At 47.8% G+C, this 27,097-nt stretch overlaps 9 protein-coding genes across 26 annotated transcripts; 7 read left to right on the top strand and 2 right to left on the bottom strand.

The window, feature by feature from the left end:
- Nucleotides 1-67: 67 nt before the first annotated feature.
- Nucleotides 68-3,544, bottom strand: LOC136194040 (glycogenin-1-like). 11 transcript variants are annotated; one of them, XM_065983054.1, is made up of 4 exons: nucleotides 3,508-3,544; nucleotides 3,262-3,458; nucleotides 1,851-3,207; nucleotides 68-1,575 (listed from the first exon to the last, which is right to left on the bottom strand). In XM_065983054.1, exons 3-4 carry the CDS (start codon nucleotides 1,946-1,948, stop codon nucleotides 462-464), a joined length of 1,212 nt encoding a protein of 403 aa, XP_065839126.1. In that variant the 5' UTR covers nucleotides 1,949-3,207; nucleotides 3,262-3,458; nucleotides 3,508-3,544; the 3' UTR covers nucleotides 68-461. The 11 variants fall into 11 exon arrangements, with proteins under 11 accessions (XP_065839126.1, XP_065839127.1, XP_065839128.1 ...); XM_065983055.1 differs by having other exon boundaries at nucleotides 3,278-3,458; XM_065983056.1 differs by having other exon boundaries at nucleotides 68-1,579; nucleotides 1,851-3,458.
- On the top strand, nucleotides 2,734-4,757 carry LOC136194041 (phosphatidylcholine transfer protein-like). Its single transcript, XM_065983062.1, has 6 exons — nucleotides 2,734-3,689; nucleotides 3,750-3,867; nucleotides 3,922-4,010; nucleotides 4,065-4,239; nucleotides 4,286-4,353; nucleotides 4,411-4,757. Exons 1-6 carry the CDS (start codon nucleotides 3,513-3,515, stop codon nucleotides 4,468-4,470), a joined length of 687 nt encoding a protein of 228 aa, XP_065839134.1. The 5' UTR covers nucleotides 2,734-3,512; the 3' UTR covers nucleotides 4,471-4,757.
- On the bottom strand, nucleotides 4,402-5,169 carry LOC136194043 (DAZ-associated protein 2-like). The gene is made up of 2 exons (XM_065983063.1): nucleotides 4,779-5,169; nucleotides 4,402-4,714 (listed from the first exon to the last, which is right to left on the bottom strand). The coding sequence occupies exons 1-2, from the start codon at nucleotides 5,037-5,039 to the stop codon at nucleotides 4,586-4,588; spliced, it is 390 nt and encodes a 129-aa protein (XP_065839135.1). The 5' UTR covers nucleotides 5,040-5,169; the 3' UTR covers nucleotides 4,402-4,585.
- On the top strand, nucleotides 5,145-10,945 carry LOC136194036 (death-associated protein kinase 1-like). Of its 7 annotated transcripts, XM_065983043.1 has the most exons (25): nucleotides 5,145-5,309; nucleotides 5,365-5,506; nucleotides 5,570-5,601; nucleotides 5,660-5,836; nucleotides 5,896-5,976; nucleotides 6,040-6,113; nucleotides 6,191-6,299; nucleotides 6,364-6,620; nucleotides 6,682-6,715; nucleotides 6,786-6,832; nucleotides 6,948-7,070; nucleotides 7,130-7,258; nucleotides 7,306-7,404; nucleotides 7,455-7,559; nucleotides 7,606-7,710; nucleotides 7,758-7,856; nucleotides 7,904-8,008; nucleotides 8,064-8,180; nucleotides 8,231-8,329; nucleotides 8,380-8,484; nucleotides 8,536-8,601; nucleotides 8,649-9,284; nucleotides 9,338-9,532; nucleotides 9,582-10,443; nucleotides 10,490-10,945. In XM_065983043.1, the coding sequence occupies exons 8-25, from the start codon at nucleotides 6,603-6,605 to the stop codon at nucleotides 10,774-10,776; spliced, it is 3,231 nt and encodes a 1,076-aa protein (XP_065839115.1). In that variant the 5' UTR covers nucleotides 5,145-5,309; nucleotides 5,365-5,506; nucleotides 5,570-5,601; nucleotides 5,660-5,836; nucleotides 5,896-5,976; nucleotides 6,040-6,113; nucleotides 6,191-6,299; nucleotides 6,364-6,602; the 3' UTR covers nucleotides 10,777-10,945. The 7 variants fall into 7 exon arrangements, with proteins under 7 accessions (XP_065839115.1, XP_065839112.1, XP_065839114.1 ...); XM_065983040.1 differs by having other exon boundaries at nucleotides 5,570-5,836; XM_065983042.1 differs by having other exon boundaries at nucleotides 5,365-5,601.
- Nucleotides 10,946-10,950: 5 nt separating this feature from the next.
- On the top strand, nucleotides 10,951-12,105 carry LOC136194044 (pleckstrin homology domain-containing family F member 2-like). Of its 2 annotated transcripts, none has more exons than XM_065983065.1 (6): nucleotides 10,951-11,073; nucleotides 11,124-11,201; nucleotides 11,264-11,365; nucleotides 11,420-11,558; nucleotides 11,616-11,794; nucleotides 11,841-12,105. In XM_065983065.1, the coding sequence occupies exons 2-5, from the start codon at nucleotides 11,175-11,177 to the stop codon at nucleotides 11,729-11,731; spliced, it is 384 nt and encodes a 127-aa protein (XP_065839137.1). In that variant the 5' UTR covers nucleotides 10,951-11,073; nucleotides 11,124-11,174; the 3' UTR covers nucleotides 11,732-11,794; nucleotides 11,841-12,105. The 2 variants fall into 2 exon arrangements, with proteins under 2 accessions (XP_065839137.1, XP_065839136.1); XM_065983064.1 differs by having other exon boundaries at nucleotides 11,845-12,104.
- Nucleotides 12,106-12,186: 81 nt separating this feature from the next.
- On the top strand, nucleotides 12,187-16,167 carry LOC136194037 (cullin-1-like). The gene is made up of 22 exons (XM_065983047.1): nucleotides 12,187-12,337; nucleotides 12,393-12,598; nucleotides 12,714-12,814; nucleotides 12,863-12,939; nucleotides 13,004-13,171; nucleotides 13,226-13,276; nucleotides 13,369-13,459; nucleotides 13,509-13,741; nucleotides 13,790-13,883; nucleotides 13,945-14,075; nucleotides 14,132-14,239; nucleotides 14,293-14,399; nucleotides 14,449-14,497; nucleotides 14,547-14,678; nucleotides 14,735-14,852; nucleotides 14,916-14,992; nucleotides 15,201-15,425; nucleotides 15,481-15,528; nucleotides 15,587-15,648; nucleotides 15,696-15,801; nucleotides 15,858-15,971; nucleotides 16,023-16,167. The coding sequence occupies exons 2-22, from the start codon at nucleotides 12,456-12,458 to the stop codon at nucleotides 16,101-16,103; spliced, it is 2,316 nt and encodes a 771-aa protein (XP_065839119.1). The 5' UTR covers nucleotides 12,187-12,337; nucleotides 12,393-12,455; the 3' UTR covers nucleotides 16,104-16,167.
- Nucleotides 16,168-17,626: 1,459 nt separating this feature from the next.
- Nucleotides 17,627-18,909, top strand: LOC136194011 (divergent protein kinase domain 2A-like). Its single transcript, XM_065983017.1, has one exon. It carries the CDS (start codon nucleotides 17,627-17,629, stop codon nucleotides 18,872-18,874), a length of 1,248 nt encoding a protein of 415 aa, XP_065839089.1. The 3' UTR covers nucleotides 18,875-18,909.
- A 163-nt stretch (nucleotides 18,910-19,072) lies between these two features.
- Nucleotides 19,073-20,864, top strand: LOC136194039 (proton-coupled zinc antiporter SLC30A2-like). The gene is made up of 7 exons (XM_065983048.1): nucleotides 19,073-19,480; nucleotides 19,547-19,693; nucleotides 19,745-19,898; nucleotides 19,958-20,150; nucleotides 20,214-20,319; nucleotides 20,472-20,606; nucleotides 20,657-20,864. The coding sequence occupies exons 1-7, from the start codon at nucleotides 19,108-19,110 to the stop codon at nucleotides 20,794-20,796; spliced, it is 1,248 nt and encodes a 415-aa protein (XP_065839120.1). The 5' UTR covers nucleotides 19,073-19,107; the 3' UTR covers nucleotides 20,797-20,864.
- Nucleotides 20,865-20,950: 86 nt separating this feature from the next.
- Nucleotides 20,951-21,907, top strand: LOC136194010 (divergent protein kinase domain 2A-like). Its single transcript, XM_065983016.1, has one exon. It carries the CDS (start codon nucleotides 20,951-20,953, stop codon nucleotides 21,905-21,907), a length of 957 nt encoding a protein of 318 aa, XP_065839088.1.
- The last annotated feature ends 5,190 nt before the right edge of the window (nucleotides 21,908-27,097 follow it).

The raw sequence follows: 27,097 nt of genomic DNA, 5'->3' as shown, positions 1-27,097 counted from the left end.
GCGGGACACGTGACCCTATAGGACCCGTGCGGTCCAATCACGAAGCTCGCAACCTATTTGGCTAGAAGCGTAATAGCCGACTTGTAGCCGACTTGCTAAAAATGTCGGCAGCGAAACGAAGACCTTCTAGAAAGCACAGTTCACATTTGTAACGCCATAAAGGCTGAATTAAAACTCGAAAGCGGTTTCGACACATGCCAGTACAAATATAAGCTACCCGATTTGGTCTAAGGAGCTCGAACCCACTTAATAGAACGGGAGTTCGAGCTAGAAGCCTGCTAGCTGTCGAGCTTCGTGATTGGACCGTACGGGTCCTATAGGGTCACGTGTCCCGCACGGCCTTTGTACAGACCTCTTTCCGCGACGTCCCCCTCCCACGCATCTTAGCGCGCGGAGGCTATTTAGTGTTTCTGCGTAGCGCGCGAGGTGGGCGTTCTGTTCTACGCGGGCTAGTAATTAAATTAATAAGTTAGGTAGCACGTGTTCTGCGAATGTTTCTCCCACCAGTCCCGAAGCTTGTACTTATCGATCGCTTCATACGCGTACTTCCACCAGAGCATGTACATATCCTTCACTTCATCGATAGGCCCTTCGAACTGAACCACCGTTTTCCGGCTCGGTCTCGGACACAAATCCCACGGTTTACTATACAAATAGGTCCCGGCAAAGTGATAGGCTTTCATAGGAAAATACAAATGAGTGCGCACGTTATAGGCGTAGGGAAGGGGAGTCCAACGTTTCCGCGTTTTGAAATAGGCATATAGAAGGATCTGATCGTTGGGGCAGTTCCCTGTAGACGACTTTGCATGCCAAAGCGACATTAGATCATAATACGAAGTCTTATTGGGTTTTATGACGAGTAAACCGGCGTTGAAGCCCAAATCGATAACCCCCGGACGTCCGCCGTGACTCGCCGCGAAATCCGTTTTTAGCTCAAACAATTCGTCGACGTGCGACAAAAACATGTAATCCGGGTCGAAATAGACGACCTTTCGAAGCCACTCGTACGACCATATATAGAACCGCATATAAGTCCCCGGAAAACCAATATTGCGCTTGCGTCGACCTTGCCGAACGTCCATCCAATTACAATCCAACGAATCGACGAGGCGAACCTCGTAGCCGGCGTCGACGAGCGCGCGACGCGTCGCCGAACTCACCGTCTCCGCGGCAACGAGCGCAATCATTCGCCGATGACACGAAAACGTGCGCACCGTGTGACCGGCGACGATTGCCGGCAGAGCGACGATTTCGTTTCCGAGAGCCGTGATCCATGCGTAGGCGTGGCGTGACGTCACGTTTGCGCACTCCGAACGCATGTAGCGCTCTTCGAGTCGCATCATTCGCCAGTGCTGGCGCGCGGCGACGACGTTCGCCGCGCGCCCGCGCGACGAGTCGTCGTGGACGATGAGCGAGGCGAGGTGCTGGCTTGCTTCCGCGACGTCGTCGAATCGGCGAAAAACGGTTAGAATCAATGTTAGAAAGACGGCGGCGATTAGGTAGAATGCTAGGCATAGCGTCGCGCGTTTGCATGGTCGTCCCCAAAGTCGTCTCATCTTGGTTCCGCAGTACCTGCTAACTTCCGGAAACAACACCTTCGTTTAGTGTTCGTACACTCGTACAGCAGCTCACGTATCAGAAAAAAAGTTGCCACATCCGCTTTGAGCAAATCGGTGCGTCATTAGACAAAATGCGCCGATTTCATCGAAGCGGTTGTAGCTGCTGAATATACGTATCCGAATGACTAGTAGTACTGTAGTGCACGTCCTTCTGACGACCATGCAAGAGAGCTAGCGACGGCCTCGCGTACGCGGGACGGTATTTGTTCGAATCAAAAAAAAATGATATACCTAAGTTTATGTGTCCGGCAGTGAACTTGTAGAGGAATTCGCGAGAACGGGTCGCCTAATTTTCGAGTGCGGATTGACACTTTAAGCTGCGGGGTCATATGACAGGAAGTTGCACCACTTTCCGTTAGTAGCGTGCGTTACAATCAGCGTTCTCACGTCATCGATGAGGTACAGTAGAATGTCTACTGTAATCTCATTATCTGTTTTTTTAGGTGGGCCTGTGCCTGTTTTCAATACACGTGCTATTTAATTAATAAGTTCTATGGCACGTGTTCTGCGAATGTTTCTCCCACCAATCCCTAAGCCTATACTTATCGATCGCTTCGTACGCGTACTTCCACCAGAGCATGTACATATCCTTCACTTCATCGATGGGCCCTTTGAACCGACGCACCGTTTCCCTACTCGGTCTCGGACACATATCCCACGGTTTACCATAGAAATAGGTCCCGGCAAAGTGATAGGCCTTCATAGGAAAATACAAATGCGTGCGCACGTTATAGGCGAAGGGAAGGGGAGTCCAACGTCTCCGCGTTTTGAAATAGGCCCATAGAAGATGCTGATCGTTGGGGCAATTCCCTGACGTCGATTTCGCGTACCAAAGCGACATGAGATCATTATATGACGTCCTATTGGGTTTTATGACGAGTAAACCGGCATTGAAGCCCATATGAATAACCCCAGGAGGTGCGCCGTAACTCGCCGCGAAATCCGCTTCTAACTCAAATAATTCATCGACCTGCGACATAAACATGTAATCCGGGTCAAAATAGACGACCTTTCGAAGCCACTCGTACGACCATATATAGAACCGCATATAGGTTCCCGGAAAACCGACATTGCGCTTGCGTCGACCTTGCCGAACGTCCATCCAATTACAATCCAACGAATCGACGACGCGAACCTCGTAGCCGGCGTCGACGAGCGCGCGACGCGTCGCCGAACTCACCGTCTCCGCGGCAACGAGCGCGATCATTCGACGATGACACGAAAACGTTCGCACCGTGTGACCGGCGACGAGTGCCGGCAGAGCGACGATTTCGTTTCCGAGAGCCGTGATCCATGCGTAGGTGTGGCGTGACGTCACGTTTGCGCACTCCGAACGCATGTAGCGCTCTTCGAGTCCTATCATTCGCCAGTGCTGGCGCGCGGCGACGATGTCGGCGGCGCGCATGCGCGACGAGTCGTGGGCGATGAGCGAGGCGAGGTGTCGGCTTGCTTCCGTGATTTCGTTGAAGCGACGAATAATGGTTACAATCGATGTTAGCAAGACGACGGCGACGAGGTAAAATGCTAGGCGTAGCGTCGTGCGCTTGCATGGTCGTCCTAAGAGTCCTCTCATTTTGGGCTGGATCACCTGCCAACAGAAACAACGCTGTAGGTAGTGACCACGTGGTAACTAATAAGCCACATCCAGGAACTGGCACCGATTTCAGTTTTAGCTGACGAATAACCGACGGCTGATATACGTATCGGAATGCCTGTACGTTCTTCTGCACGGCTATGCGGCCGCCTAACTGAAGCCCACGCAAGAAAGCTGGGGAGCTAGGGACGTACAGTACTTCGCGTCGTGAGAGGGTATTTCTTCGAATGCGAACGGCCGGATACCTAAGATAGAATGTGTCCGATTGGATCCGACGAGTGTTTCTGTTCTTACGAGGAATGAGGAATCGAGGATCACATGGTAGCCTAGCGCACGTTGCTTCATTCGAGGAGATGACTTCGTATTTCGGCGACGACGACTTTCGCCGGACCGCTCTCGAGCTAGACGAGCCGCAGTTGACCGACTACGACCTCTTCACAGATACTCGCGGTATAAAAATCTACAGGCACTGCAAAGTAAGTGCACACGTGACCTCGGGGAGGCCCCGAAGCGAAGAAAAGACCTCGATTCCTAAGGAAAGCGGTCTCTACGAATACAAAACATACGGCGTTCTAAACGAAATCGATCCGCTAACAATGATTCAAGTCTATTGCGATTACACGTACAGAAGCAAGTGGGATAGTTACGTAGTAGGTGAGACAAACAAAAAATATGTAATGTAATTAATTAAAAATTAAATTTTGGCAGAACTGAAAGAACTCACGGATGCAGCTTTAGAACGCGGTAGCGCAATTTATTGGTGCGTCAAATATCCATTTCCATTGACAAACAGAGATGTATATAATAATAACACATGTTCTTATTGTATTTGACTATCTTGTTCTTCTTAGTACGTATTTATGCGTGAAACGCGTGAGATTTCGAGTGAGAAAGGAGGGCACGTGACTCATGTTTCTTTGTCGAAGGATATGAGTCTTGATGCCTATCCACCCAAATCGAAATATGTGCGCGTGGACGACTTTTATCAGGCGGTCGCCGTGCGAAAACACGAATTAGGCACAGAGGGTATAATAGAATTAAGTATTTATTTAATTATTTATTGTTTCAATAGTGTTTATGCATTATTATGACAATCCAAAGGGAATGATACCAAAGTGGATTATCAATTGGGTTGTCAAGGTGAAGCACGTTGATTTTTAATTAATTTCTAATCTCACTGATCACATGTGTACTTAGACTGCAGCACCATCTTGGCTCAAAACACTAGAAGACGCTTGTAAGAAATACAAAACGTAGTGAGGGGAAAAAACAAAGAAGGTGCAAAAAATCAATAATATATAAACTATCATATCACAGACACACACACATAATGACGTCATTGCACTGCCACACACACAGGCACGGTTCTCATTCAAATAGTGAGTTGCGTGTCTCCCGTTCCGGAGAAAAACGACGCCTTGTCCTGCTCCACGACGCCGACCTGTTGCCCGGCGGCCGCTCGCATCTGAGCGTCGTTGGGAACGGCACCTGGCGGCGGCGGCTAAAAAAGGCGACGAAATTCGAAATAGAAACAAAAAAAATACAGTTTCGTTTCATTGCGTCACCGGAATCGTCGCTGCACGGCCCGGTTCGAAGCGAGCGCCCGCGTGGAACGTTCCTTTGGGAACGACGACGGGAACTGCCGTCGTTTGGCCGGCGACTGGCGGAGCTGTCGCCGAATAAGGCGGCGGATTTCCCGCTGGTGGGTACTGTTGTTGTTGTGGGTAGGCGGGCTGTTGGGTCGGGTACGGTTGTTGAGTTGGGTAGGGCTGCTGGGGCTGCTGGGCTTGATAGGGTTGCTGTTTCTCGGACATAGTCGCTCCCATGAAGTGTTACTGATACGCGTTGATATCAAGTTTATTGGAATGCTATTGATTGCGTGATACGGAGGGTGAGAACGCGCGCTTTCTATAGTGTAAGAAGTTTTCGCTGGAGTGCTTCGTCGTTGAAGTTTCTTTTGAAGTTGCTGCGCGTCGAATTCAAGGCGATTGTCCTCTTGTCGACGCGCGCTAAGGGTCCGTCGATTGACAGCTTTGCGTTCCCCGGATAGAGCTCGTGTATTTTGCGTGTCTCGGTCCGCAAGCGTCGTTCGATAGGTGCGTCGCTTTTTAGAGACATCCCCTCGACGTCGTCTCACTTTCTCTCGATCAGAACGCCCGAATTTCGCGTCCCAATCGTCGAAATTCACGTCCGCATCCCGAAACGCGTTCGAAAATGGCGTCACCGAGCGGCGGACAGAATCCCCACAGCATGAAAACGACATGTCGCGAAAGCGATACATGGAACTTTACACGTGAGAAAAAAATATATAAAAATTATACATATACGAAAGGGTGGGGTCGCGCCTATGGATTAGGATATCCTCAACAAAATGGAACACTTACACGCGTAAGATTCTCACACGAGAGCCTAATTTGTGTTTGAAGCTCGAAGAATCTCATCATAGACGCTATATACGATGAAGGGAGGAGAATGAGAGGCGTCATTGGCCGTATAACAAGTGTATGTTCTTGACGAAAGCGCAGCCGTATCGTCGATTGAAGCAGGAGTGGCCAACGAACGCCGTATTAGGTCGATCTTGATCGAGGGTCTTGGGCTCTTTTCCAAACGCGATATCGAGAAAGTAGGACTCCCCACGCACATAGCTCTCACTTCTCCATACAAATCTCTCATAATACATAGCATACGATGGTTATTGAGTACAAAGGATTAATTATTTGAAAAGAAGTGGCGAATCGACGCGAAAAGATTTACGACGATCAGGTTCGCTATCTCGCGAATTTATGACGTCGCTTGTTGTTTTTTGACGTCATAATAAATAAATAGAGACGCGATTGTTATATGTTTTGTATTGATTCGAAGCAAGTGATCGATGCGACGATGCACGGCGGATTGGCAAGGTAACAACGTCTTTTCCTCTTCTCTCTCTCTCTCTTCGCGTTTCCTTTTTATATCAATATCTTTTTTCCTTATGTAGATACATCAATCATTCGTGCGATCCCAATTGCGTCGCCGAAGTCGTTCAGATTGACAAAGAGAAGAAGATTATTATTATTTCGAAGCGTTTCGTCAAGAAAGGTGAAGAGGTATTTCTCTCTGCTTTGCATCTTCTATATCAGGCGGGAGGGTAAGGCTCTTTTCTTTTTCTAGTTGACGTACGATTACAAGTTCGAATTTGAAACGGAAGGAAGTAAGATTTCGTGCAATTGCGACGCTTCGGGCTGTCGAAAGTGGATGAATTAAAATGTTGGAAGTTTTACGCGTGACTTGCGACTTGAGATGTTTTTCTATTGTCCCCGCACTAACGCTAATAACCGAAAATACTGTTTTTGTACATAAGAACACCGATAACGCAGAAAAAATAAGTTAAATCTTTTCTCTGAGACTGAATGGAAGCGAAGGAAAAGGTAATAATTACATACTTGTAGTTTTACAGTTGATTTGAATTGTGTAATTAATTTCTTCCAGATCTGTGACGTCACCACTATAGTCATGAGATTCTGTAAGCTGAGTGCGCATGGGTTTCTCATTTTTTGTTGCTATGGGTTCGTTGTTCTCTTCGCCGAAAGAAGACGTCAAGCGACGTGTAAGTCCGCCGCAAGAAGACGTCGAGAGACGTGTAAGTCGAGGCTGAGTAGTGTGATCGAATGAACCGAAAACGAATTCGTAGAATGACCGACTCACGACGAAAAACGTTGTTATTCATTAATTAGTTGGCTGATTGTTGTTGGCAGAAACCCACTCCGACAATGATCTCGTCCTCGATCACAACATTGATCGAGATACTCGCGAAGGAGGAAGATGAAGATGAATTGGAGAGTTTTCTTTCTACAGAAAAAGGATTTCGATCTTCGCAGGTATGGAACGGTCGCGTTTTTCATCGCGCTGCACAATATTGTATTCTCCTTTTCGTTAGTACAACGATGGCTTGTCATTAAGTCACTATGTGGCGGGAAGAGAGTTTGATTCGGCGGAGGAAGCCGATGATTGGCTCAGTTATGCGATTGTGCAAAAGAATCAAGACATTGAAAAGAAATCATACCCGGTATGAATACGTTTTGGATTGGTAAATTAATTGATGCGTGGATGCAGATTCGACTCCGCCCACTTCACTGTGCGTGCAAGTGGGGAAATATTTTTGGCGTTGAATGGCTCGTCAATCACGGTGCAAATATCAACGTGAAAAACAGAGTATGACTTGAAATTGATTTCATATGGTTTCACTCATCACTCTTTTTTAGTTTGGACGTACGCCATATTCTCTAGCCTGTGCAAGTTCCGTTGACACAATGAAGAAAATGGTCTATCTCGAAGAACATGGCTACATTTTGTCACCAGATGATATTGTAACAGAATTGATATCAACCCTCTCGCAACAATAACTTTTTATAGTTTTGGGCAGCTGAAAATCAATTTTCGTCATCTGAAAAAGCAAATGAGATTTTTAATTATCTTGTTAATGAAAAAGGATTGAGTGTCAATGCTATTGAAGAAGAGGTGATACATGATGTGCTTTTTTGCTACATGTGCAATATTTGTAATAGGATGGCTTCACTCCTCTGAATCGTGCCTGCTTGGGTGGAAGCATTTTTGGAATGAAATGGCTTCTGGAACACAAGGCTGATATCAATAGCTTTGACAGCGTTAGAAGATTTCACTTGTGATACTTTTATTCTTATTTCATCTTCAGGATGGCCAAACGCCTTTTATGTTTGCGTGTCGAAGTTTCATCAATCGTTTAGCGAAAGTTCGCTACTTGGATGAAAAAGGAGCAAACTGTCAAGCAAAAGATCACGTGAGATGTTGTTTATTTGCTACAAATTCAACAAATCGCCGTCTTTTTTATTCAGAAAGGGATGACGGCTTTGTTTCATGCCACTTGGCCCTCAGAGTGTGAAGATGACGAAGTGAAAGATGTTCTTCGATATCTTGTTGAGAAAGGCATTGATATCAACTCTGTTGATGAGGTCGTATTCTTACGATATTTTGCATTTTTGTTTGTTAATCCTATTTTTAGAAGGGAAGGACAGCCTTATTGTACGCATGTGATCATCCTTCTTTCCTTGTCATTCAGCAACTAATTGAATTAGGAGCTGATGTCTCTGTCAGAAATAAGGTTAGTCAGAATTCTCATTTCTCAATCGTTCTCTATTCAAATCTTTGTAGAACAAACAAAATGCATTGCATATGGTTGCACAAAGCTATTCAAGAGACGCATCAGTTATTGATCTATTGATTAAGAATGGTGTTGACGTCACGTGTCAAGATGAGGTAACGTGATTTTCTTGTAAATTAGAGAGAATCTAGAAACGTGAATTTCAGTACGGAAAGACGCCTCATCAGGTGGCACGTGATGGTGAAATCAGAGCTCTCCTTCGACAGCATTATGTACGTCATCATTTTGCTTCAGTTCCCGTATGTATTTATTTTAATAGGACGCCGCCCGATTTTCCGTTCTTCAACAAAGAGAAAAAGTTCCTCCGGATTCAATTAAATTCTGCGTAGTTGGCAAAGAAATGGCGGGAAAAACGACGTACGTGAATTCTCTTCTTCAACTCAATCAATCCCCACCCAAAGATGAAGATCGCACACCCGGGGTTGATATTCATAATTGTGAAAATAAGAAAATTGGCAAAGGATCGTGGTGGGACTTTGGTGCCCAACCCACATTCCACAGCGCACATGGGCTCTTCTTTCAAAAGTCCAATACAATGTTCAATCTCATTCTTCCAATTCGAAAGGGAGACGAGATGACGTCAGAAAAGAGTCTTCTAGAAGAAGGCCAATTCTGGTGCGCGTTTGCCAAGGCTTCATTAAGAACGCTTCTGTCTCACGTGACGTCGCTAATTCCATTTATGATAATATTCAATTTAATCGGTTTTGAAGAAAAAGCGGGAATCGAAGTGAGTTTCCAGATGAAACGAGTCGCCAGAGAGCTTCAGAAACTATTTGGCAATACGTTCAATATTGAAATTGATCACGTGATCGAAATGGATTGCAGTAAGAGCACTTCGGTTCGCATGGACGATTGTCGTCAGAAACTCAAGAAAATTCGTGAAAAAATGCTAGAGGTAATAACTCAATAATCTAAAAATGACTTTTTGACACATTTTGGTTTTCACAGGCAGCAGATGGCGTTCCGAAATTATGCCACGAAATTGAGAAGCATCTCTCTATTCCGGAAGAAGAGAGAGAACATCCATTGGCCTATTTCCTGACGACTGAAGAATTCCAGAAGTGGATTGCTCAAGAGATCAAACTCGTTCTAAACGAGGACGAGAAAAAAGTGGCAGTTGAATATCTTGACTCGTGCGGATTAGTGAGTAATTACTATTAGTTTTGCACAGATTACTGATATGTTTATATAGATTATTAATCTTGGTCGTCGCATTTGTGTTCGACCTCAGTGGCTGTGTCATAACGTCATCGGTCCTCTTCTCGCTCCACCCTGGTTTCCAGTCGCCATGCAGACGGGGAAATCGGGGAAGGCGTCAAAGAGCGACATTGAATCGGCTCTGACGGCATTTGAAGACGACCTCATACACAAGGGCCGTCCATCTTCATTCGTTGTGAAAACCGACGACGCAATTGAAGTTCTTCGCTATTTGGATCTGTGCATTGAGCTGGAAGACGCGCCTGGAATGCATCAGATTCCTGCTCTTCTTGATGATTCAATTCCTCCCGCCGCCTGGGCTAGAGATTCAACGTTGGACGTGTATCGCGGCCTAAGATACGAGTGCGATAAGCCGATTGATATAATCTCGCCGTCGTTGTTCGTCGTTCTTCAATGTCGTTGCTCTCGTCTGGCAAATACGAGACGCGAGCTTTGGAAGAACGGCATCAAATTAGTGAGGATCATCGGCAATAAAGAAATCGAGTGTCTCATCCAATTGGGACTCAAGAAGGGACGTCATTGCATTGACGTCATCCTTCGTTGGTCCAGCAAAGTTGTCGAATGTGAGGCAATTGCGAAGAAGTTCTTTGACGAGCTGAAGTCGATGATCGCTGAAGCGTGCGATGATAAAAGTTCGGGAGTTATTCTCAACTGGTTCTATTTGGACAGTTCTCATCTTCAACAACTTGATGAAGATCCGGCCATTTATTCTTCAAGCGAAGTCGATCAGAAAGTCGAGAAAAAGTCTCTGGAAGACAAGATATTTGCCACTCGAACAGAAAGCAGTCGTCGTTCTTCTGTCAGAGATTTGGTGATCATTTCTGGCTTCACTTCAGGTATGATTTTTCCTAATGGTTCATTTTCTTATTATTTATTGTTTAGATTCTTTTCCCACTGACGATGCTCCTCTATCTGATGATCTGATCACGGCCTGCGCTCTCGTCAAGGGATCGTTGTGGCAAAATCTCGGCGTTTCTCTTATCAAAGAAGACGATCTTCTCTACATTCGCGAGAAGTTTGATCACAACTACGCTCGCATGGTCGAAGTGTTGAAGTTGTGGAATAAGGCAGAGTCACCTAAAGTGGGCAGACTTCTAGCGTGGTTTAAGAAATTTGGTGTCAGTCGAAGTTCTATTGAATCACAATACGAAGACCTACCTGGTCGTTAGTAGACATCATCTTTTTTTTATATTTTTCGTTTTCTGGCTGGCTTGGACGTTGCAGACTTTTTAATTAATGTCTTATTTATATGTTTTTATCTTTAGAAGACGAAATTCAGTGAGACGAATGGAAACATGAAAAATCTGTGTGCTCAATTAAATGAATCAATGCAGGTTATTTAGCGCGCTTTTGCTCATTTCGCTTCTTCGTGTTTTCTTTCGATTTTGATACAAGAGAGGGCGATTTTCAAGCGGAAATCGACGCGACGACAAGACAAACTGCCAACGGAAGTGTGCATCAGCAAGGTGAGGCCTCATCGAGAGGAAACACGAGCCAAATCGAATCCCACCTCCAGGAAGAAATCCCATTGGCTCAATCCGACTTCAGCCAATCGAAAATCGCCGAAATGCAAGGCCGCTTCCAGGGAGGATGCGTAAGCCTCTCGCGGGGGCCCCATTCGTGGAAAAAAATGGAAGCGCGTGCATTTCCGCACAGACGCTCCTAGTTCCGGGCCGAATTTTCATCCGCGAGGGACAACTCAAAGTCTGTCGCCGCGGTCCAAAGCCGCGACACTTCTTCCTATTCAACGACGTTTTGGTAAGAAAAGAGCGAGTGGGCGTGGCCCGATTAGTTCTTTGAAAATCTTTATAGGTTTATGGGACTGTATTGTCACGTGGTCATTACGCTCAGCAACACGTGCTCACTTTGGATCAAATGTCCGTTTCATCTCAGTGTCATTTTATGCCTCAGGTCTATTCCATAGACAAAAGTCAAATTGATGAGCATTTGGGTAGGAAAATATATAATGTATTTATTTTTATTTATTTATTTATTGGGTTATTTATAGATACTGATAATGCTTTTCAAATTAATCACACCGATAAATCGTTTCACGTTTTCACACCGAATTTGAGCGACAAGAACAATTGGCTATCGACTGTACGTCCTTCTGCGGCCGCCTAATTAGCCCACGCAAAATATGCAGGAGAGCTAGGAACGTACAGTACACTACGCATATGTGAGAAGGTGGGTATTTATTCGAATTGGCTGCTGCATATGACGGATACCTAAGATAGAATGTGTCCGATTCGATGGATACGACGAGTGTTTCTTACGGAAGAGGAATCAGAGATTAAATAGGAGAAAAAACAAAGAAGGTGCAAAAAAATCAATATATATAATAAACTATCATATCACAGACACACATAATGACGTCATTGCACTGCCACACACACACACGCACAGTTCTCATTCAAATAGTGAGTTGCGTGTCTCCCGTTCCGGAGAAAAAGACCCGAAGAAGTGTTACTGATACGCGTTGATATCAAGTTTATTGGAATGCTATTGATTGCGTGATACGGAGGGTGAGAACGCGCGCTTTCTATCGTGTAAGAAGTTTGGACTGGAGTGCTTCGACGTTGAAGTTTCTTTTGAAGTTGCTGCGCGTCGAATTCAAGGCGATTGTCCTCTTGTCAACGCGCGCTAAGAGTCCGTCGATTGACAGCTTTGCGTTCCCCGGATAGAGCTCGTGTATTTTGCGTTTCTCGGTCCGCAAGCGTCGTTCGATAGGTGCGTCGCTTTTTCGAGACATCCCGTCGACGTCGTCTGACTTTTTCTCGATCAGAACGCCCGAATTTCGCGTCCCAATCGTCGAAATTCACGTCCGCATCCCGAAACGCGTTCGAAAATGGCGTCGCCGAGCGGCGGACAGAATCCCCACGGCATGAAAACGACAATCCTAAGCGAAATCTGGTCGGATCTCGAATCGGGGATACGGCAAATATTCAATCGAAGCGACATGTCGCGAAAGCGATACATGGAACTTTACACGTGAGAAAAAAAAATATATATATTTATTTATATATACGAAAGGGTGGGGTCGCGCCTATGGATTATCCTCAACAATTGAGCACTTATTGATTTATTTTTAATTTTATTTTATTAGTCACGTGTATAATTATTGCACGAGCGTTCATTCGCCGGGAATTGCCGCCGCCGCCGCTGCCTTGCCGCGATCGTCGAAGAAGAAAGGAGGCAATCAAGGAGGTTAGTTTATTAAATAATCACGTGGTTAGTCTATTATTGATATCCCAGGCGCTCAGTTTGTCGGACTCGAGTTATATAAGAAATTGAGAGATTGGCTTAGAGACTATCTAGTCAATCTTCAACGGGTAAATAAATAAATAAATAAATAAATAAATAAATAAATTTTTTATTTTTATCTTCTTCCACAAGGACGGCGTTGATATGCTGGGAGAGTCCGTGCTCGTTTTCTATACCAAGAAATGGGAGGAGTATCGTTTCTCTAGTCGCGTCTTAGACGGGGTTTGCCAATACATTAATCGGCATTGGGTCAAGCGAGAGTGCGACGAAGGTCGCAAGGGCATCTTTGAAATATACAACGTGAGAAAAGATATTAGTATTTATTTATTTATTTAATTTTTGTTTTTTTATTAGTTGGCTCTGGTCACGTGGAAAGAGCAACTATTCACACCTCTTCATAAAAAGGTAGGACTTTTAGCGCGCGCGCGCGCGCACGGGAATTTCTCCATAGCAACGCGTGTGCAATCGTTTTTCTGTACGCATGCTCGGTTGCCTAGGTTACAAGCGCCGTTCTAAAATTGATAGAAAGGGAAAGAAATGGGGAAACGATTAATACGGGACTCGTATCAGGCGTAATTCAATGTTACGGTGAGTCAAAAAAATTTCAAAAATTTTCGAAAATATTTTTTTTTATTAGTTGAATTGGGTTTTGACGAAGAGGAGCCGAATTCCAAGGGTCCCACGCTCAAAGTCTATAGGCCGTTTTTCGAGGAGGAATTTCTCGCCGACACGGAGCGCTATTACACGGCCGAGAGCACGCGATTTCTCCAGGAAAATCCCGTGACCGAATACATGAAACAAGCCGAATTGCGTCTAGAGGAGGAACGCAAGCGCGTGACTCTATCTCTTCACGAGAGCAGTCAAGACGAGGTAGAAGGGGTAATCTCTTAATTGTTATTGGTTTTAATAGTCGATTAGCTGGCTCGTAAGTGCGAGAACGTGCTCATACAAAAACACATGGAATTGTTTCAAACCGAGTTTCAGAATCTCCTTGGCGACTACAAAGTAGAAGGTGAGAAAATCAATGGGATAAATAATTGATTAACTAAGAGGGCCCCCTTTCACCCCTCTAGACTTAAGTCGAATGTATTCCTTGTGCGCTCGTCTTCCCGACGGCTTGCTTAAATTAAAAGAACTTCTCGAAAGTCACATCTTCAATCAGGGTCTCGCGGCGATCGCTCGTTGCGAAGAAACGGCAATGAATGTATGTATAGAAAAATTTTCCTAATAATTAATTAATTAATATTTTATTTTTTGCAGGATCCCCGAGTCTACGTTCAAACGATTCTCGACTCGCATCAAAAGTACAGCGCTCTAGTCATGAAATCGTTTGAAAATGATTCGGGATTTCTCAAGGCTTTGGATAAGGTAAGAAAAACATAGATAAATACCACGTGACCACTTATGATATTTCCCCAAAGGCGTGCACGAAATTCGTCAACGCGAATAGCGTCACGCGCTTGGCGCAGAACTCGTCCAAAAGTCCCGAACTATTGGCGCGATTTTGCGACGCTCTCCTCAAGAAAAGGTAAGGGAAATAATCACTATTTATTTATTTATTTATGGGTTTTTCTTAGTGCGAAAGCTCCGGAAGAAGCGGAGCTCGACGATTCGTTAAATCAAGTGGTAATAGATTATTAATTATTTTGTATTTATTTAATCTTTGGTTTTGGAGATGGTTGTTTTCAAGTACATCGAAGATAAGGACGTCTTTCAGAAGTTCTACGCGAAGATGTTGGCGAAGCGACTCGTTCAGCAGAACTCGGCTTCGGAGGACTCGGAAGAGTCCATGATATCGAAACTCAAGGTTAAATAATTATAATCTCTATTGGGAGAGGGACTTCTTTGATTTTTTTTCTCTAGCATATGTGCGGGTTTGAGTATACTTCGAAATTGCAGCGCATGTTCCAGGACATTGGCGTGAGCAAGAATCTCAACGATCGATTCAAGGCTCATCTTCAGAAAACGGAGCCACTTGACAGTGAGATAAACGCGTCAAAACTATTTATCTATTGACTCGAAATATTCGTTCGTTCGTTTCTAGTCGATTTTTCTATTCAAGTACTTAGTTCCGGTTCGTGGCCATTTCAGCAATCAATCCCAATAGCATTACCAGTTGAGGTAAGATACTGTATATGTAGCTATTACGTAATCATCATATTTCGACCCCTCTATTGATTGAAACATGCATTCGCCTGAATTAGACGCCCCAGCCGCGTGCAACGCACTTTTTATTGGGATATTAGGCGGCCCACACTCAAAGCTAGACCTTGATTAAAACGAAATAGTAGCTGGGTCTCCTTGGCTAATATTTTTCCTTATATCTTAGTTGGAAAAGAGTTGTCAGCGTTTTACGACGTTCTACAACGGCCTTCACAACGGTCGCAAGTTGAATTGGCTCTATCAGATGTCCAAAGGCGAAGTGATCACGCACTGCTTCAAGAATCGCTACACCGTCCAAGCGTCCACCTTCCAAATGAACGTTCTACTTCAGTATAATTCCGGCGACGTTTTCAGCGTCGAACAACTCGAATCCGCCACCCAATTGAAGCAGGTTTGTCTGTCGTCATGGAAACGGGTTTGAAGGTCCCGGATTGGGGTTTCTTTAGGAGTTGCTGGTGCAGGTTGTGAGCACGTTGCTTCGATCGAAATTGATGGTAAAAATATTTTAGAAAAAAATTGGGTTTTTTTATATAGAAGGACTCAATTTTTTAGGTTTGTGAGGATGAAACGGTTAGTAGGACGTCGCTTATTCGACTCTTCTTGGGCTACAGAAAGTGATAGAAAAGAGATTAGCGCTATTTTATCATATGTCCTTATATAGTAAAAAGCTCAAAGTCAATATCAATGTTCCACTGAGGACGGAGCAGAGGCAAGAGCAAGAGCAGACGCACAAAACGGTCGAGGAGGACAGAAAACTTCTAATTCAAGTTAGTATTCGAACCGCCATTTTTAATTAATTAATCCTATATTATTTTTTTCTCAGGCCGCAATAGTTAGAATAATGAAGATGAGAAAAGAATTGAAACATCAACCGTTGCTGGCTGAAGTAATTAGTCAATTGACGGCGCGATTCAAGCCCAGAGTCCCAATCATCAAAGTAAGAAAAAAACCACGTGACCCTCTAATCCAATCTATTCATTTATTTCAGAAATGCATTGATATGTTGATTGAGAAGGAATATCTGGAGCGCGTGGACGGTCAGAAAGACATGTACCGATACTTAGCGTAAGAAGAGAACGCTCTTTTATTTCCCCTAACCCGACCGCGACTAAAAAAACCTTTACTAAATAGCGCGCGCGAGTCGAACAAAGAGCGAGTTGCATTCTTGCGTCATTCTTCGAGCAGAACGACGTCGACGTCGTCGTGGACGCCCTGCAGAAGGAGCTCGCCCTTGTACGTAACGATCTTCTTGCGTTTAGCCGCTTTGAGCGTTCCCACGAGCGCCTCGAAGAGATTCGCGCATTTGTCGTCGCGAAACAGAACGCCGAACTTCACCGACGTTTTCCCGTCGGCACCGGCGCTTCCTAGCCGTTTGATTTCGTTGACGAGGAGCTCCACTTCGTGATCGACGTTCATAGCGAAGCGAAAACAAAGCCCGTTAAAGCACGCTAGACTTTCGATTGAGAGTCGACGCTACATCCTTACTCAAGTACTCATGCAGGTAAAACACGCAGTGATTGCCCCGTTTTGTCTAATAGCGAACTGGGGCCCCCTTCGGTGGACGCTACTTCCTTTTACGGAAGGTGTCAAGAAACTACTGCGCATACTCCATAATCCAAAAAGGTAATTTATTTATTTCCCCGCCCGTCAATTGTTTTGTCGCGTAGTCGCTCCCCCAATCCGACGAGGCAGACGCAGCCATCCCTCTGGGCCGAGAGCGAAAAGCGGCCGCACCTCTGCCGGGGCGATAGAGCGGCCCTACTCTTGGTGGTACGAGTGATAACTACCATCCCCCACTTGGGCAAGACACTGTGGGCAAAATCGCGGTCCTCCCGGGTCTTGGGTTAATGACTCCCCCCGTGCCCCGGTGGCGAGGGTACCCCCTTTGGGCCTTGAAGGGGTATACTGAAGGCCTTAACCTGCGGGATGAATGGGTGATCCCACCTCCTTGGGAGCTGGAGGTTAACTCGTCTAATGCGCTCGCCTCCTTGCCGCTTGGGTGAAAGTCGGCCCTGGATGACATGGGAGTATGTCACACCCCTTGGACCTGGGGGGAAGTTAGGTCCCGGCTCGCTTCCCCTCCAATGGGAGTGAGTTGAGAAGAGGACAAGGAGCGCCGAAGAAGACGCCGGTGGACAAGGAGCGCCAAGCTCGTCTCCTCCTCTTCAAGGGGGAGGAGACGAACGCGACGCGGGGAGGGGGAGCGAGGCTCCTTTTCTTCCCGCGTCAAGACGAGGATAGAGGACGTTTTTGCTGAATTTTTTACATCCGGGACTTTATTGAATAAAAATTTTGCGCATAGTTTCCCCTTCATTTACGTCTCTCGACCCTAAACTACTTTTCCGCGCGCGCGACACTGCGCGGCTTTTTGCACTCTTGCAAAAAGCCCCGCACGTGCGTGTATTATGCGCCTACTGTAACAGACTATAAAAAAAACACTACAAAAAATTGTGTCTATTTCTTTCTTCATCTTAAACTTAAGGAAAACCCCGTGCAAATCCTGCAAAAAATACAAAAGTCCATCAGACGACGCCAAGATAGCGGACAAGTGTAGGGGACCGCATTTCTACGTCATCAACAAATCTTCCCCGTATGTATCGTCGCTGTACGTGGAGACGACGACTCGCCGTCGCCGCCGTTCTCGCTACGTGCATTCTCTCGTACATATGGCACGCTTTCTTGCGCCCGGAAACGCGACTAACACTGGACGAAATCGTGCAGAGGGACAAGTGCCCCGCCTGCTTCGGAACGGATCTGTGCGCCGAGCTCTTGGGCCCAAAGCGAGTCGAGCTCAAGCTCTTCGCCGCAGGCTGGAGCCCGGCCTTCAAGGGGGTCACGCTCGCCGAGTGGATCTCGCCGCCGAACGGCACGCACGTCGACATCGTGCTCAAGTGCCTCGCCCACGTAGCGGAAATGAAAAAATTCGACGTCGATCTTTGCGAAAGCGCGACGGGTCGACGAACGTGCGACGTCGCCGAAACGGCGTCGAAAACCGGAAAAAATCGGGGGAATTTCGCTTTGTGGAACGCGAAAGCGAATTTGACGAATTTTTTCGCGTGTCCGTCGAAACGTTTCGGCGCGAGCGTGACCCGTATGTACGACGCGAACGACGACGGGGATCTATCCCTAGCGGAACGACGTCACCTTCTAACGACTCTTCTGATTAATAAGGAACCGATTTACTTGCAAGTTTTTCCGCGCAATCGAGGCTGGCCCTTTCCCGCGTACTACGGCGCATGCGGACGCGCAATTGCCGTGGAATACGCGGGGAAAACGTTAAAGGAAGCGCTAGGACGACCCTGGGACTATAGAGTATGGTTATCTATAGAGATACTCGATCTCGCGGCGCGGATGACTGAACGCGACGGCTGGGCGATTTATTTCGGCGATTATTCGCCGGAGAATTTCGCCGTGACGTCACACGGCGACGTCCTATGCATCGACTTGGAACATTTAATTGTCGTGGATTTACGGGAATTAGAAACGCAAGGGCACTTGGTTGCCATGGATACGGATACAGGAGATCCCATATGCGATCTAAACGATCCCGAATGCGCAACATTCAGTCCCCAGCGCATGTGTCGCGGCTACGAACGCGAGCACAATATCGTCTACGCGTGTAAGAACATGCTGGGCTTCGTGGGACACAAACGCCTTTTAGATAATCCGCCTAATGACGTCATAGCGTCGACTATCGATCGTCTTCTACGCGCGTGCATCTATCGGTCGCCAGGACGACGACGACGCGCGGATAGCGCGCGCGAATTAAAAACATATTTAACGACGCTACTTCCGCCCGGCGGAACGAATAAAAACTATTATAAATCGGAGTTCGGTTGACGCATACGATTAGATAGTATTTTTTCCCAACGCTGCGTGGTTTATACAATAAAATAGCGAACGGTTTCTATGGCTGGTCACGCGTACGAGTCAATACGAAGTATAAATTGGAGTTCGGTATAATGAAGGTGTGGCTTAGCTCTATGGCTGGTCACGCCTATGAATCAATATCTTGTGGAGGCACACGGCGTCTGTCCCCCCTGCACACGGTCGACCTTTTGCATCACAGTGCAATGTCGAAGTCTACTCGCGAATCGCGTCGCGCTACGGAACGGGAGCCTCTACTCGCGAAATCGACGTCGAGACGATTGGGCGAAGGCGAGTCGCGTACGGCACGCGGTTTCGCTCACTCGTCCGTATCGGAATCGGGCGCCGAATCGCTAACCGAATCGCTCGAAATGGGTAATCGTCAATGCTGCGTCGAAACGCAAAGGCCGAGACAAGGGTCGGACAACGATGGCATCACGGTCACTTCCGTCAATTTGGAGTGTACGTGTCACGCCAGGGAGACGCCAGATCGCGCGGAGAATTTCGATCGGCGAGCGCATCGTAAACTCCTCATCGCTATTCTACTCTGCGGACTCTTTATGATCGCTGAACTCGTAGGTAAGGTCTCTATCGAGTCTGCGCATGTTTTTTTATGCCAATCGCGCTCATGTCTTTTTATTCGAGGCGGTTTCCTATCGCATAGTCTCGCTATCATGATGGACGCCGCTCACATGCTCTCCGATTTGGCGAGCTATTCGATCAGTCTCTTTTCGATGTGGGTCGCGCGACAGAAACCGACGAAACGAATGTCATTCGGTTTCCATCGCGCCGGTAAGAAAAAAATTACTCTATAATTAAATTGATTTTTTTTCGTTTATTTAGAGGTTGTTGGTGCTGTCGTCTCTATTCTCATTATTTGGGTTTTGACGGGGATTTTGGTCTACGAGGGCATTCAACGAATTATTCATGGGGACACCAACGTCGACGCTGACATCATGCTCATTATCGCCGGAACCGGCGTGGGAATTAATATCATGTGCGAAAACAAGAGGAAAAAAAATTCAATTTGTTTTTTTTCAAAAATTCAATTTTTAGAATGGGGTTCGTACTCAAGCCGCCTCACAGTCACAGTCACAGTCACAGTCATGGTGACGGTGACCATGGCAACCACGATAACCACGCCCATAAACCGGAAAACCTGAACGTGCGAGCGGCATTCGTTCACGCGATCGGCGACATTTTTTCCAGCATTGGCGTGCTCATAGCCGCTTACATAATTCGATTCAAGGCGAGACTAACGCGCGTTAGGGGGGAGGTCAAAATAACGTTAATCTAATTCCTCTATATTTAGCCGAGTTGGTCGATCGCCGATCCGATATGCACGTTCATCTTTTCCGTCATCGTTCTATTTACGACTCTAACCGTCATACGTGACGCACTTCACGTCCTAATGGAAGGTAAGCAACGTGGGAAAGGGGAACCAAAACATAAGGAGGACCCATATGTACAGTAATAATTATTTATAGATGCTTTGATTTATTTATAGGTGCCTATGTGCACATATGGGTCCTGACTAACGTCCTACGTTCGCTTCCGCGTTTTTTTCTAGGCGTTCCCAGGCAACTTAGTTTCGATGCCATACAAGAAGACCTTCAAAATGTATACGGGGTCCAAGCCGTGCACGACATGCATATTTGGGCGCTCACGACGGATAAAATTGCGCTATCTGTTCACCTAGCTATCGGTAAAACGAGAGACTGAGATTTGACTGAAAATTCGATATTTTTTAATTAGATCGCGCTTTTGACGCGCAGGATGTTCTGCTCGCCGCGAAGGAGATGCTCGTGAGGAAGCATAAGGTCTTTAAGATCACCGTGCAAATTGAGACGTATCAGGAGAAAATGAAGGAGTGTGTCGGCTGTCAGGGGCCTTAGTAAAGGGACCTCTAAGAACTCATGTGCAGTGCGTGCGTTAGGGACTATGAAAATGTTGCGATTCCGGAGGCGTGGATGTGTCCTCGCTTTGTTTTTCTTGCTCGCGTCGTGTGTTTACCTTAGGGGCGTGCTTCTGTACGTTCTTTTCGGTCGTATGACGCTCGTCGCGCGACGTGTCGACTTCGCGGTGGAGAAATGTCCGACGTGCTACGGAAAATCGCTTTGCAACGAAACGATGAGTCGTCTCTACGTCGCGCCCTACCCTTTCGACGTCGTCGGCGTGCGAAAAATCGACGGAGAAGACGAGAAGAGCGTCATCTTCGTTCAAGAGCCGTTCGCTCATTCGGGAACTCGTCACGTGGGTAGCGGCATCCAATCATTTTTCCGCTGCCCCACGAAACGACTCGAGCGACGAATCGTTGCTCTAAGTGACGTCAATGGAAACGGCGACGTCACAATGAAAGAAAAACGCACCTTAGCGACGACATTGAAAGCCGACAGAGAATCAATTCTACTTCAATTATTTCCCAAGGCACACGGTTGGCCGTTTCTTCAATATCACGGCGCCTGTGGCCGAGTTTTAGTGAAGGAACACGGCAAACATAACCTAATGTACTACGTGAATGAATCGAAGGATATGAGGGTGTGGCTTGCCGCTCAACTATTGCAAATAGCCTTCCTTCTCAGTGACAACAACAAAAACTGGGCTATCTATTTACCAGAACTTCGTCTAGACAACTTCGTCCTATCGGACGACGGCGAAGTGCTGGCGATTAATATAAATAACGCTATTGTCGTCGATGCAATGAATTTCGCGTCACAACCCATTCATTCCAAAGACGAAGACCCGCCTTTAGGTGATGATATTGAATTCAATGCGACGGCCCTATGTACGGGACTCCATCGCGATCACAATTTCATCTACATGTGTCGAGCTGTTGGGCGTCTTCTTCGTTCCATGGCAACGTCGTCTGGAAATCCGTTATCTGATCACGTGCGCGATTGCATGTTTTATCGTTCTGAAACGACGCGAATCGATGCCGCAAGACGATTGTATGATTACCTTATTAGTTTGCTACCGTCGGGAGAGGATAGCAAATTTTTCAAATAAATAAATAAATACATTATTGATTTTTTTGATGAGAGTCGATGCGATCGTCCTGGCCTCTTTGATCATTACATCTTCGGATAGAGGCGAGTCTAAACACAGGAGAAGTGATACATTATGTCTTCGATTGAAAACTTTTCAAAGTACCTAGTAGGCGATGAGAACTTCGCGAAGAATGACGTCGATACAGCAGTGTTCCTTCTTTATTCCGGATTCGATGAGGCATTCAATTACTTTATTCCGGCAAGCGGTGTACGTACTCCGCCGGCAGGCGGTGTATATATTCCGGCAGGCGGTGTATATATTCTGGCAGGCGGTGTACGTACTCCGCCGAGAGGCGGTGTATATATTCCGGCAAGCGGTGTATATATTCCGGCAAGCGGTTTACGTACTCCGCCGGCAGGCGGTGTATATATTCCGGCAAGCGGTGTATATATTCCGGCAGGCGGTGTATATATTCCGGCAGGCGGTGTATATATTCCGGCAAGCGGTGTACGTACTCCGCCTGCCTACTCCGCCGGCAGGCGGTGTATATATTCCGGCAGGCGGTGTACGTACTCCGCCGGCAGGCGGTGTATATATTCCGGCAGGCGGTGTATATATTCCGGCAGGCGGTGTATATATTCCGGCAGGCGGTGTACGTACTCCGCCAGCAGGCGGTGTACGTACTCCGCCGGCAGGCGGTGTATATATTCCGGCAGGCGGTGTATATATTCCGGCAGGCGGTGTATATATTCCGGCAAGCGGTGTACGTACTCCGCCGGCAGGGGGTGTATATATTCCGGCAGGCGGTGTATATATTCCGGCAAGCGGTGTACGTACTCCGCCGGCAGGCGGTGTATATATTCCGGCAGGCGGTGTACGTACTCCGCCGGCAGGCGGTGTATATATTCCGGCAGGCGGTGTATATATTCCGGCAGGCGGTGTATATATTCCGGCAGGCGGTGTACGTACTCCGCCAGCAGGCGGTGTACGTACTCCGCCGGCAGGCGGTGTATATATTCCGGCAGGCGGTGTATATATTCCGGCAGGCGGTGTATATATTCCGGCAAGCGGTGTACGTACTCCGCCGGCAGGGGGTGTATATATTCCGGCAGGCGGTGTATATATTACGGCAAGCGGTGTACGTACTCCGCCGGCAGGCGGTGTATATATTCCGGCAGGCGGTGTACGTACTCCGCCGGCAGGCGGTGTATATATTCCGGCAGGCGGTGTATATATTCCGGCAGGCGGTGTATATATTCCGGCAGGCGGTGTATATATTCCGGCAAGCGGTGTACGTACTCCGCCGGCAGGCGGTGTATATATTCCGGCAGGCGGTGTACGTACTCCGCCGGCAGGCGGTGTATATATTCCGGCAGGCGGTGTATATATTCCGGCAGGCGGTGTATATATTCCGGCAAGCGGTGTACGTACTCCGCCGGCAGGGGGTGTATATATTCCGGCAGGCGGTGTATATATTCCGGAAGGCGGTGTATATATTCCGGCAGGCGGTGTACGTACTCCGCAGGTAGGCGGTGTATATATTCTGGCAGGCGGTGTACGTACTCCGCCGAAGGGCGGTGTATATATTCCGGCAGGCGGTGTACGTACTCCGCCGGCAAGCGGTGCAAATATTCCGACAGGTGTGTACGTACTCCGCCGGCAGGCGGTGTATATATTCCGACAGGCGGTGTCATATATTCCGGCAAAGCGGTGTACGTACTCCGCCGGCAAGCGGTGTATATATTCCGGCAGGCGGTGTATATATTCCGGCAGGCGGTGTATATATTCCGGCAAGCGGTGTAGGTACTCCGCCGGCAAGCGGTGTATATATTCCGGCAAGCGGTGTAAATATACCGGCAAGCATGTACTCCGCCGGGGGGCGGTGTATATATTCCGGCAAGCGGTGTACGTACTCCGCTGGCAGGCGTGTACGTTCTCCGCCGGCAGGCGGTGTATATATTCCGGCAAACAGTGTATATATTCCGGCAAGCGGTGTATATATTCCGGCAGGGGTGTACGTACTCCGCCGGCAGGCGGTGTATATATTCCGGCAAACAGTGTATATATTCCGGCAGGCGGTGTATATATTCCGGCAAGCGGTGTAAATATACCGGCAAGCATGTACGTACTCCGCAGGCAAGCGGTGTATATATTCCGGCAAGCGGTGTATATATTCCGGCAAGCGGTGTACAGTATATATACCGGCAGGCGTGTACGCACTCCGCCGGCAAGCGGTGTATATATTCTGGCAAGCGGTGTATATATTCCGGCAGGCGGTGTATATATTCTAGCAAGCGGTGTAAATATACAGGCAAGCATGTACGTACTCCGCAGGCAAGCGGTGTATATATTCCGGCAAGCGGTGTATATATTCCGGCAAGCGGTGTACGTACTCCGCCGGCAGGCGGTGTATATATTCCGGCAGGCGGTGTACGTACTCCGCCGGCAGGCGGTGTATATATTCCGGCAGGCGGTGTATATATTCCGGCAGGCGGTGTATATATTCCGGCAGGCGGTGTATATATTCCGGCAAGCGGTGTACGTACTCCGCCGGCAGGCGGTGTATATATTCCGGCAGGCGGTGTACGTACTCCGCCGGCAGGCGGTGTATATATTCCGGCAGGCGGTGTATATATTCCGGCAGGCGGTGTATATATTCCGGCAAGGGGTGTACGTACTCCGCCGGCAGGCGGTGTATATATTCCGGCAGGCGGTGTACGTACTCCGCCGGCAGGCGGTGTATATATTCCGGCAGGCGGTGTATATATTCCGGCAGGCGGTGTATATATTCCGGCAAGCGGTGTACGTACTCCGCCGGCAGGGGGTGTATATATTCCGGCAGGCGGTGTATATATTCCGGCAGGCGGTGTATATATTCCGGCAGGCGGTGTACGTACTCCGCCAGCAGGCGGTGTACGTACTCCGCCGGCAGGCGGTGTATATATTCCGGCAGGCGGTGTATATATTCCGGCAGGCGGTGTATATATTCCGGCAAGCGGTGTACGTACTCCGCCGGCAGGCGGTGTATATATTCCGGCAGGCGGTGTACGTACTCCGCCGGCAGGCGGTGTATATATTCCGGCAGGCGGTGTATATATTCCGGCAGGCGGTGTATATATTCCGGCAAGCGGTGTACGTACTCCGCCGGCAGGGGGTGTATATATTCCGGCAGGCGGTGTACGTACTCCGCCGGCAGGCGGTGTATATATTCCGGCAGGCGGTGTATATATTCCGGAAGGCGGTGTATATATTCCGGCAGGCGGTGTACGTACTCCGCAGGTAGGCGGTGTATATATTCTGGCAGGCGGTGTACGTACTCCGCCGAAGGGCGGTGTATATATTCCGGCAGGCGGTGTACGTACTCCGCCGGCAAGCGGTGCAAATATTCCGACAGGTGTGTACGTACTCCGCCGGCAGGCGGTGTATATATTCCGACAGGCGGTGTCATATATTCCGGCAAAGCGGTGTACGTACTCCGCCGGCAAGCGGTGTATATATTCCGGCAGGCGGTGTATATATTCCGGCAGGCGGTGTATATATTCCGGCAAGCGGTGTAGGTACTCCGCCGGCAAGCGGTGTATATATTCCGGCAAGCGGTGTAAATATACCGGCAAGCATGTACTCCGCCGGGGGGCGGTGTATATATTCCGGCAAGCGGTGTACGTACTCCGCTGGCAGGCGTGTACGTTCTCCGCCGGCAGGCGGTGTATATATTCCGGCAAACAGTGTATATATTCCGGCAAGCGGTGTATATATTCCGGCAGGGGTGTACGTACTCCGCCGGCAGGCGGTGTATATATTCCGGCAAACAGTGTATATATTCCGGCAGGCGGTGTATATATTCCGGCAAGCGGTGTAAATATACCGGCAAGCATGTACGTACTCCGCAGGCAAGCGGTGTATATATTCCGGCAAGCGGTGTATATATTCCGGCAAGCGGTGTACAGTATATATACCGGCAGGCGTGTACGCACTCCGCCGGCAAGCGGTGTATATATTCTGGCAAGCGGTGTATATATTCCGGCAGGCGGTGTATATATTCTAGCAAGAGGTGTAAATATACAGGCAAGCATGTACGTACTCCGCAGGCAAGCGGTGTATATATTCCGGCAAGCGGTGTATATATTCCGGCAAGCGGTGTACGTACTCCGCCGGCAGGCGGTGTATATATTCCGGAGGGCAGTGTATATATTCCGGCAGGCGGTGTATATATTCCGGCAAGCGGTGTATATATTCCGGCAGGCGGTGTATATATTCCGGAGGGCAGTGTATATTATCCGGCAAGCGGTGTATATATTCCGGTAGGCGTGTACGTACTCCGCCGGCAGGCGGTGTATATATTCCGGCAGGCGGTGTATATATTCCGGCAAGCGGTGTAATTATACCGGCAAGCATGTACTCCGCCGGGGGCCGGTGTATATATTCCGGCAAGCGGTGTACGTACTCCGCTGGCAGGCGTGTACGTTCTCCGCCGGCAAGCGGTGTATATATTCCGGAAAGCTGTGTATATATTCCGGAAGGCAGTGTACGTACTCCGCCGGAAGACGGTGTATATATTCCGGCAAGAAACTACAACGACTACAACGGCTACAACGACTACAACGACTACAACGGCTACAACGACTACAACGACTACAACGGCTACAACGACTACAACGGCTACAACGACTACAATGACTACAACGACTACAACGGCTACAACGACTACAACGACTACAACGGCTACAACGACTACAACGGCTACAACGGCTACAACGGCTACAACGACTACAACGGCTACAACGACTACAACGGCTACAACGACTACAATGACTACAATGACTACAATGACTGCAACGGCTACAATGACTACAACGACTACAACGACTACAACGGCTACAACGACTACAACGGCTACAACGACTACAATGACTACAATGACTACAATGACTGCAACGGCTACAATGACTACAACGACTACAACGACTACAACGGCTACAACGACTACAACGACTACAACGGCTACAACGACTACAATGACTACAATGACTACAATGACTGCAACGGCTACAATGACTACAACGACTACAACGACTACAACGGCTACAACGACTACAACGGCTACAACGACTACAATGACTACAATGACTACAATGACTGCAACGGCTACAATGACTACAACGACTACAACGACTACAACGGCTACAACGACTACAACGACTACAACGG

Source organism: Oscarella lobularis, chromosome 12 (assembly GCF_947507565.1).
Source record: "Oscarella lobularis chromosome 12, ooOscLobu1.1, whole genome shotgun sequence".
In the NCBI taxonomy this organism is placed as follows: Eukaryota; Metazoa; Porifera; class Homoscleromorpha; order Homosclerophorida; family Oscarellidae; genus Oscarella; species Oscarella lobularis.
The sequence above is the reverse complement of the archived record's forward strand: the minus strand, read 5'-3'. Positions and strand labels throughout refer to the sequence as shown.

Excerpts from the sequence above, each read along its gene's own strand:
- LOC136194011 (XM_065983017.1), top strand. The coding sequence starts at position 17,627 with ATGTATCGTCGCTGTACGTGGAGACGACGACTCGCCGTCGCCGCCGTT.
- LOC136194037 (XM_065983047.1), top strand. The coding sequence starts at position 12,456 with ATGGCGTCGCCGAGCGGCGGACAGAATCCCCACGGCATGAAAACGACA. Across the intron at positions 12,940-13,003 it reads ATCTAGTCAATCTTCAACGG|GACGGCGTTGATATGCTGGG; the intron begins GTAAATAAATAA and ends TTCTTCCACAAG. Across the intron at positions 14,498-14,546 it reads ACGATTCGTTAAATCAAGTG|ATGGTTGTTTTCAAGTACAT; the intron begins GTAATAGATTAT and ends TTGGTTTTGGAG.
- LOC136194044 (XM_065983065.1), top strand. The coding sequence starts at position 11,175 with ATGCAAGGCCGCTTCCAGGGAGGATGC. Across the intron at positions 11,202-11,263 it reads GCCGCTTCCAGGGAGGATGC|ACGCTCCTAGTTCCGGGCCG; the intron begins GTAAGCCTCTCG and ends ATTTCCGCACAG. Across the intron at positions 11,559-11,615 it reads TCAAATTGATGAGCATTTGG|ATACTGATAATGCTTTTCAA; the intron begins GTAGGAAAATAT and ends GGTTATTTATAG.
- LOC136194036 (XM_065983043.1), top strand. Across the intron at positions 7,857-7,903 it reads ATATCAATAGCTTTGACAGC|GATGGCCAAACGCCTTTTAT; the intron begins GTTAGAAGATTT and ends TTTCATCTTCAG. Across the intron at positions 8,330-8,379 it reads ATGTCTCTGTCAGAAATAAG|AACAAACAAAATGCATTGCA; the intron begins GTTAGTCAGAAT and ends AAATCTTTGTAG.
- LOC136194039 (XM_065983048.1), top strand. The coding sequence starts at position 19,108 with ATGTCGAAGTCTACTCGCGAATCGCGTCGCGCTACGGAACGGGAGCCT. Across the intron at positions 19,899-19,957 it reads GGCGTGGGAATTAATATCAT|AATGGGGTTCGTACTCAAGC; the intron begins GTGCGAAAACAA and ends TTCAATTTTTAG. Across the intron at positions 20,151-20,213 it reads CTTACATAATTCGATTCAAG|CCGAGTTGGTCGATCGCCGA; the intron begins GCGAGACTAACG and ends CTCTATATTTAG.
- LOC136194043 (XM_065983063.1), bottom strand. The coding sequence starts at position 5,039 with ATGGGAGCGACTATGTCCGAGAAACAGCAACCCTATCAAGCCCAGCAG. Across the intron at positions 4,715-4,778 it reads GCCGTGCAGCGACGATTCCG|CCGCCGCCGCCAGGTGCCGT; the intron begins GTGACGCAATGA and ends CGCCTTTTTTAG.
- LOC136194041 (XM_065983062.1), top strand. The coding sequence starts at position 3,513 with ATGAGGAATCGAGGATCACATGGTAGCCTAGCGCACGTTGCTTCATTC. Across the intron at positions 4,011-4,064 it reads TTCCATTGACAAACAGAGAT|TACGTATTTATGCGTGAAAC; the intron begins GTATATAATAAT and ends TGTTCTTCTTAG. Across the intron at positions 4,240-4,285 it reads ACACGAATTAGGCACAGAGG|TGTTTATGCATTATTATGAC; the intron begins GTATAATAGAAT and ends TTGTTTCAATAG.
- LOC136194010 (XM_065983016.1), top strand. The coding sequence starts at position 20,951 with ATGACGCTCGTCGCGCGACGTGTCGACTTCGCGGTGGAGAAATGTCCG.
- LOC136194040 (XM_065983049.1), bottom strand. The coding sequence starts at position 1,948 with ATGACCCCGCAGCTTAAAGTGTCAATCCGCACTCGAAAATTAGGCGAC. Across the intron at positions 1,576-1,850 it reads TGCCGGACACATAAACTTAG|CAGGTACTGCGGAACCAAGA; the intron begins GTATATCATTTT and ends TCCGGAAGTTAG.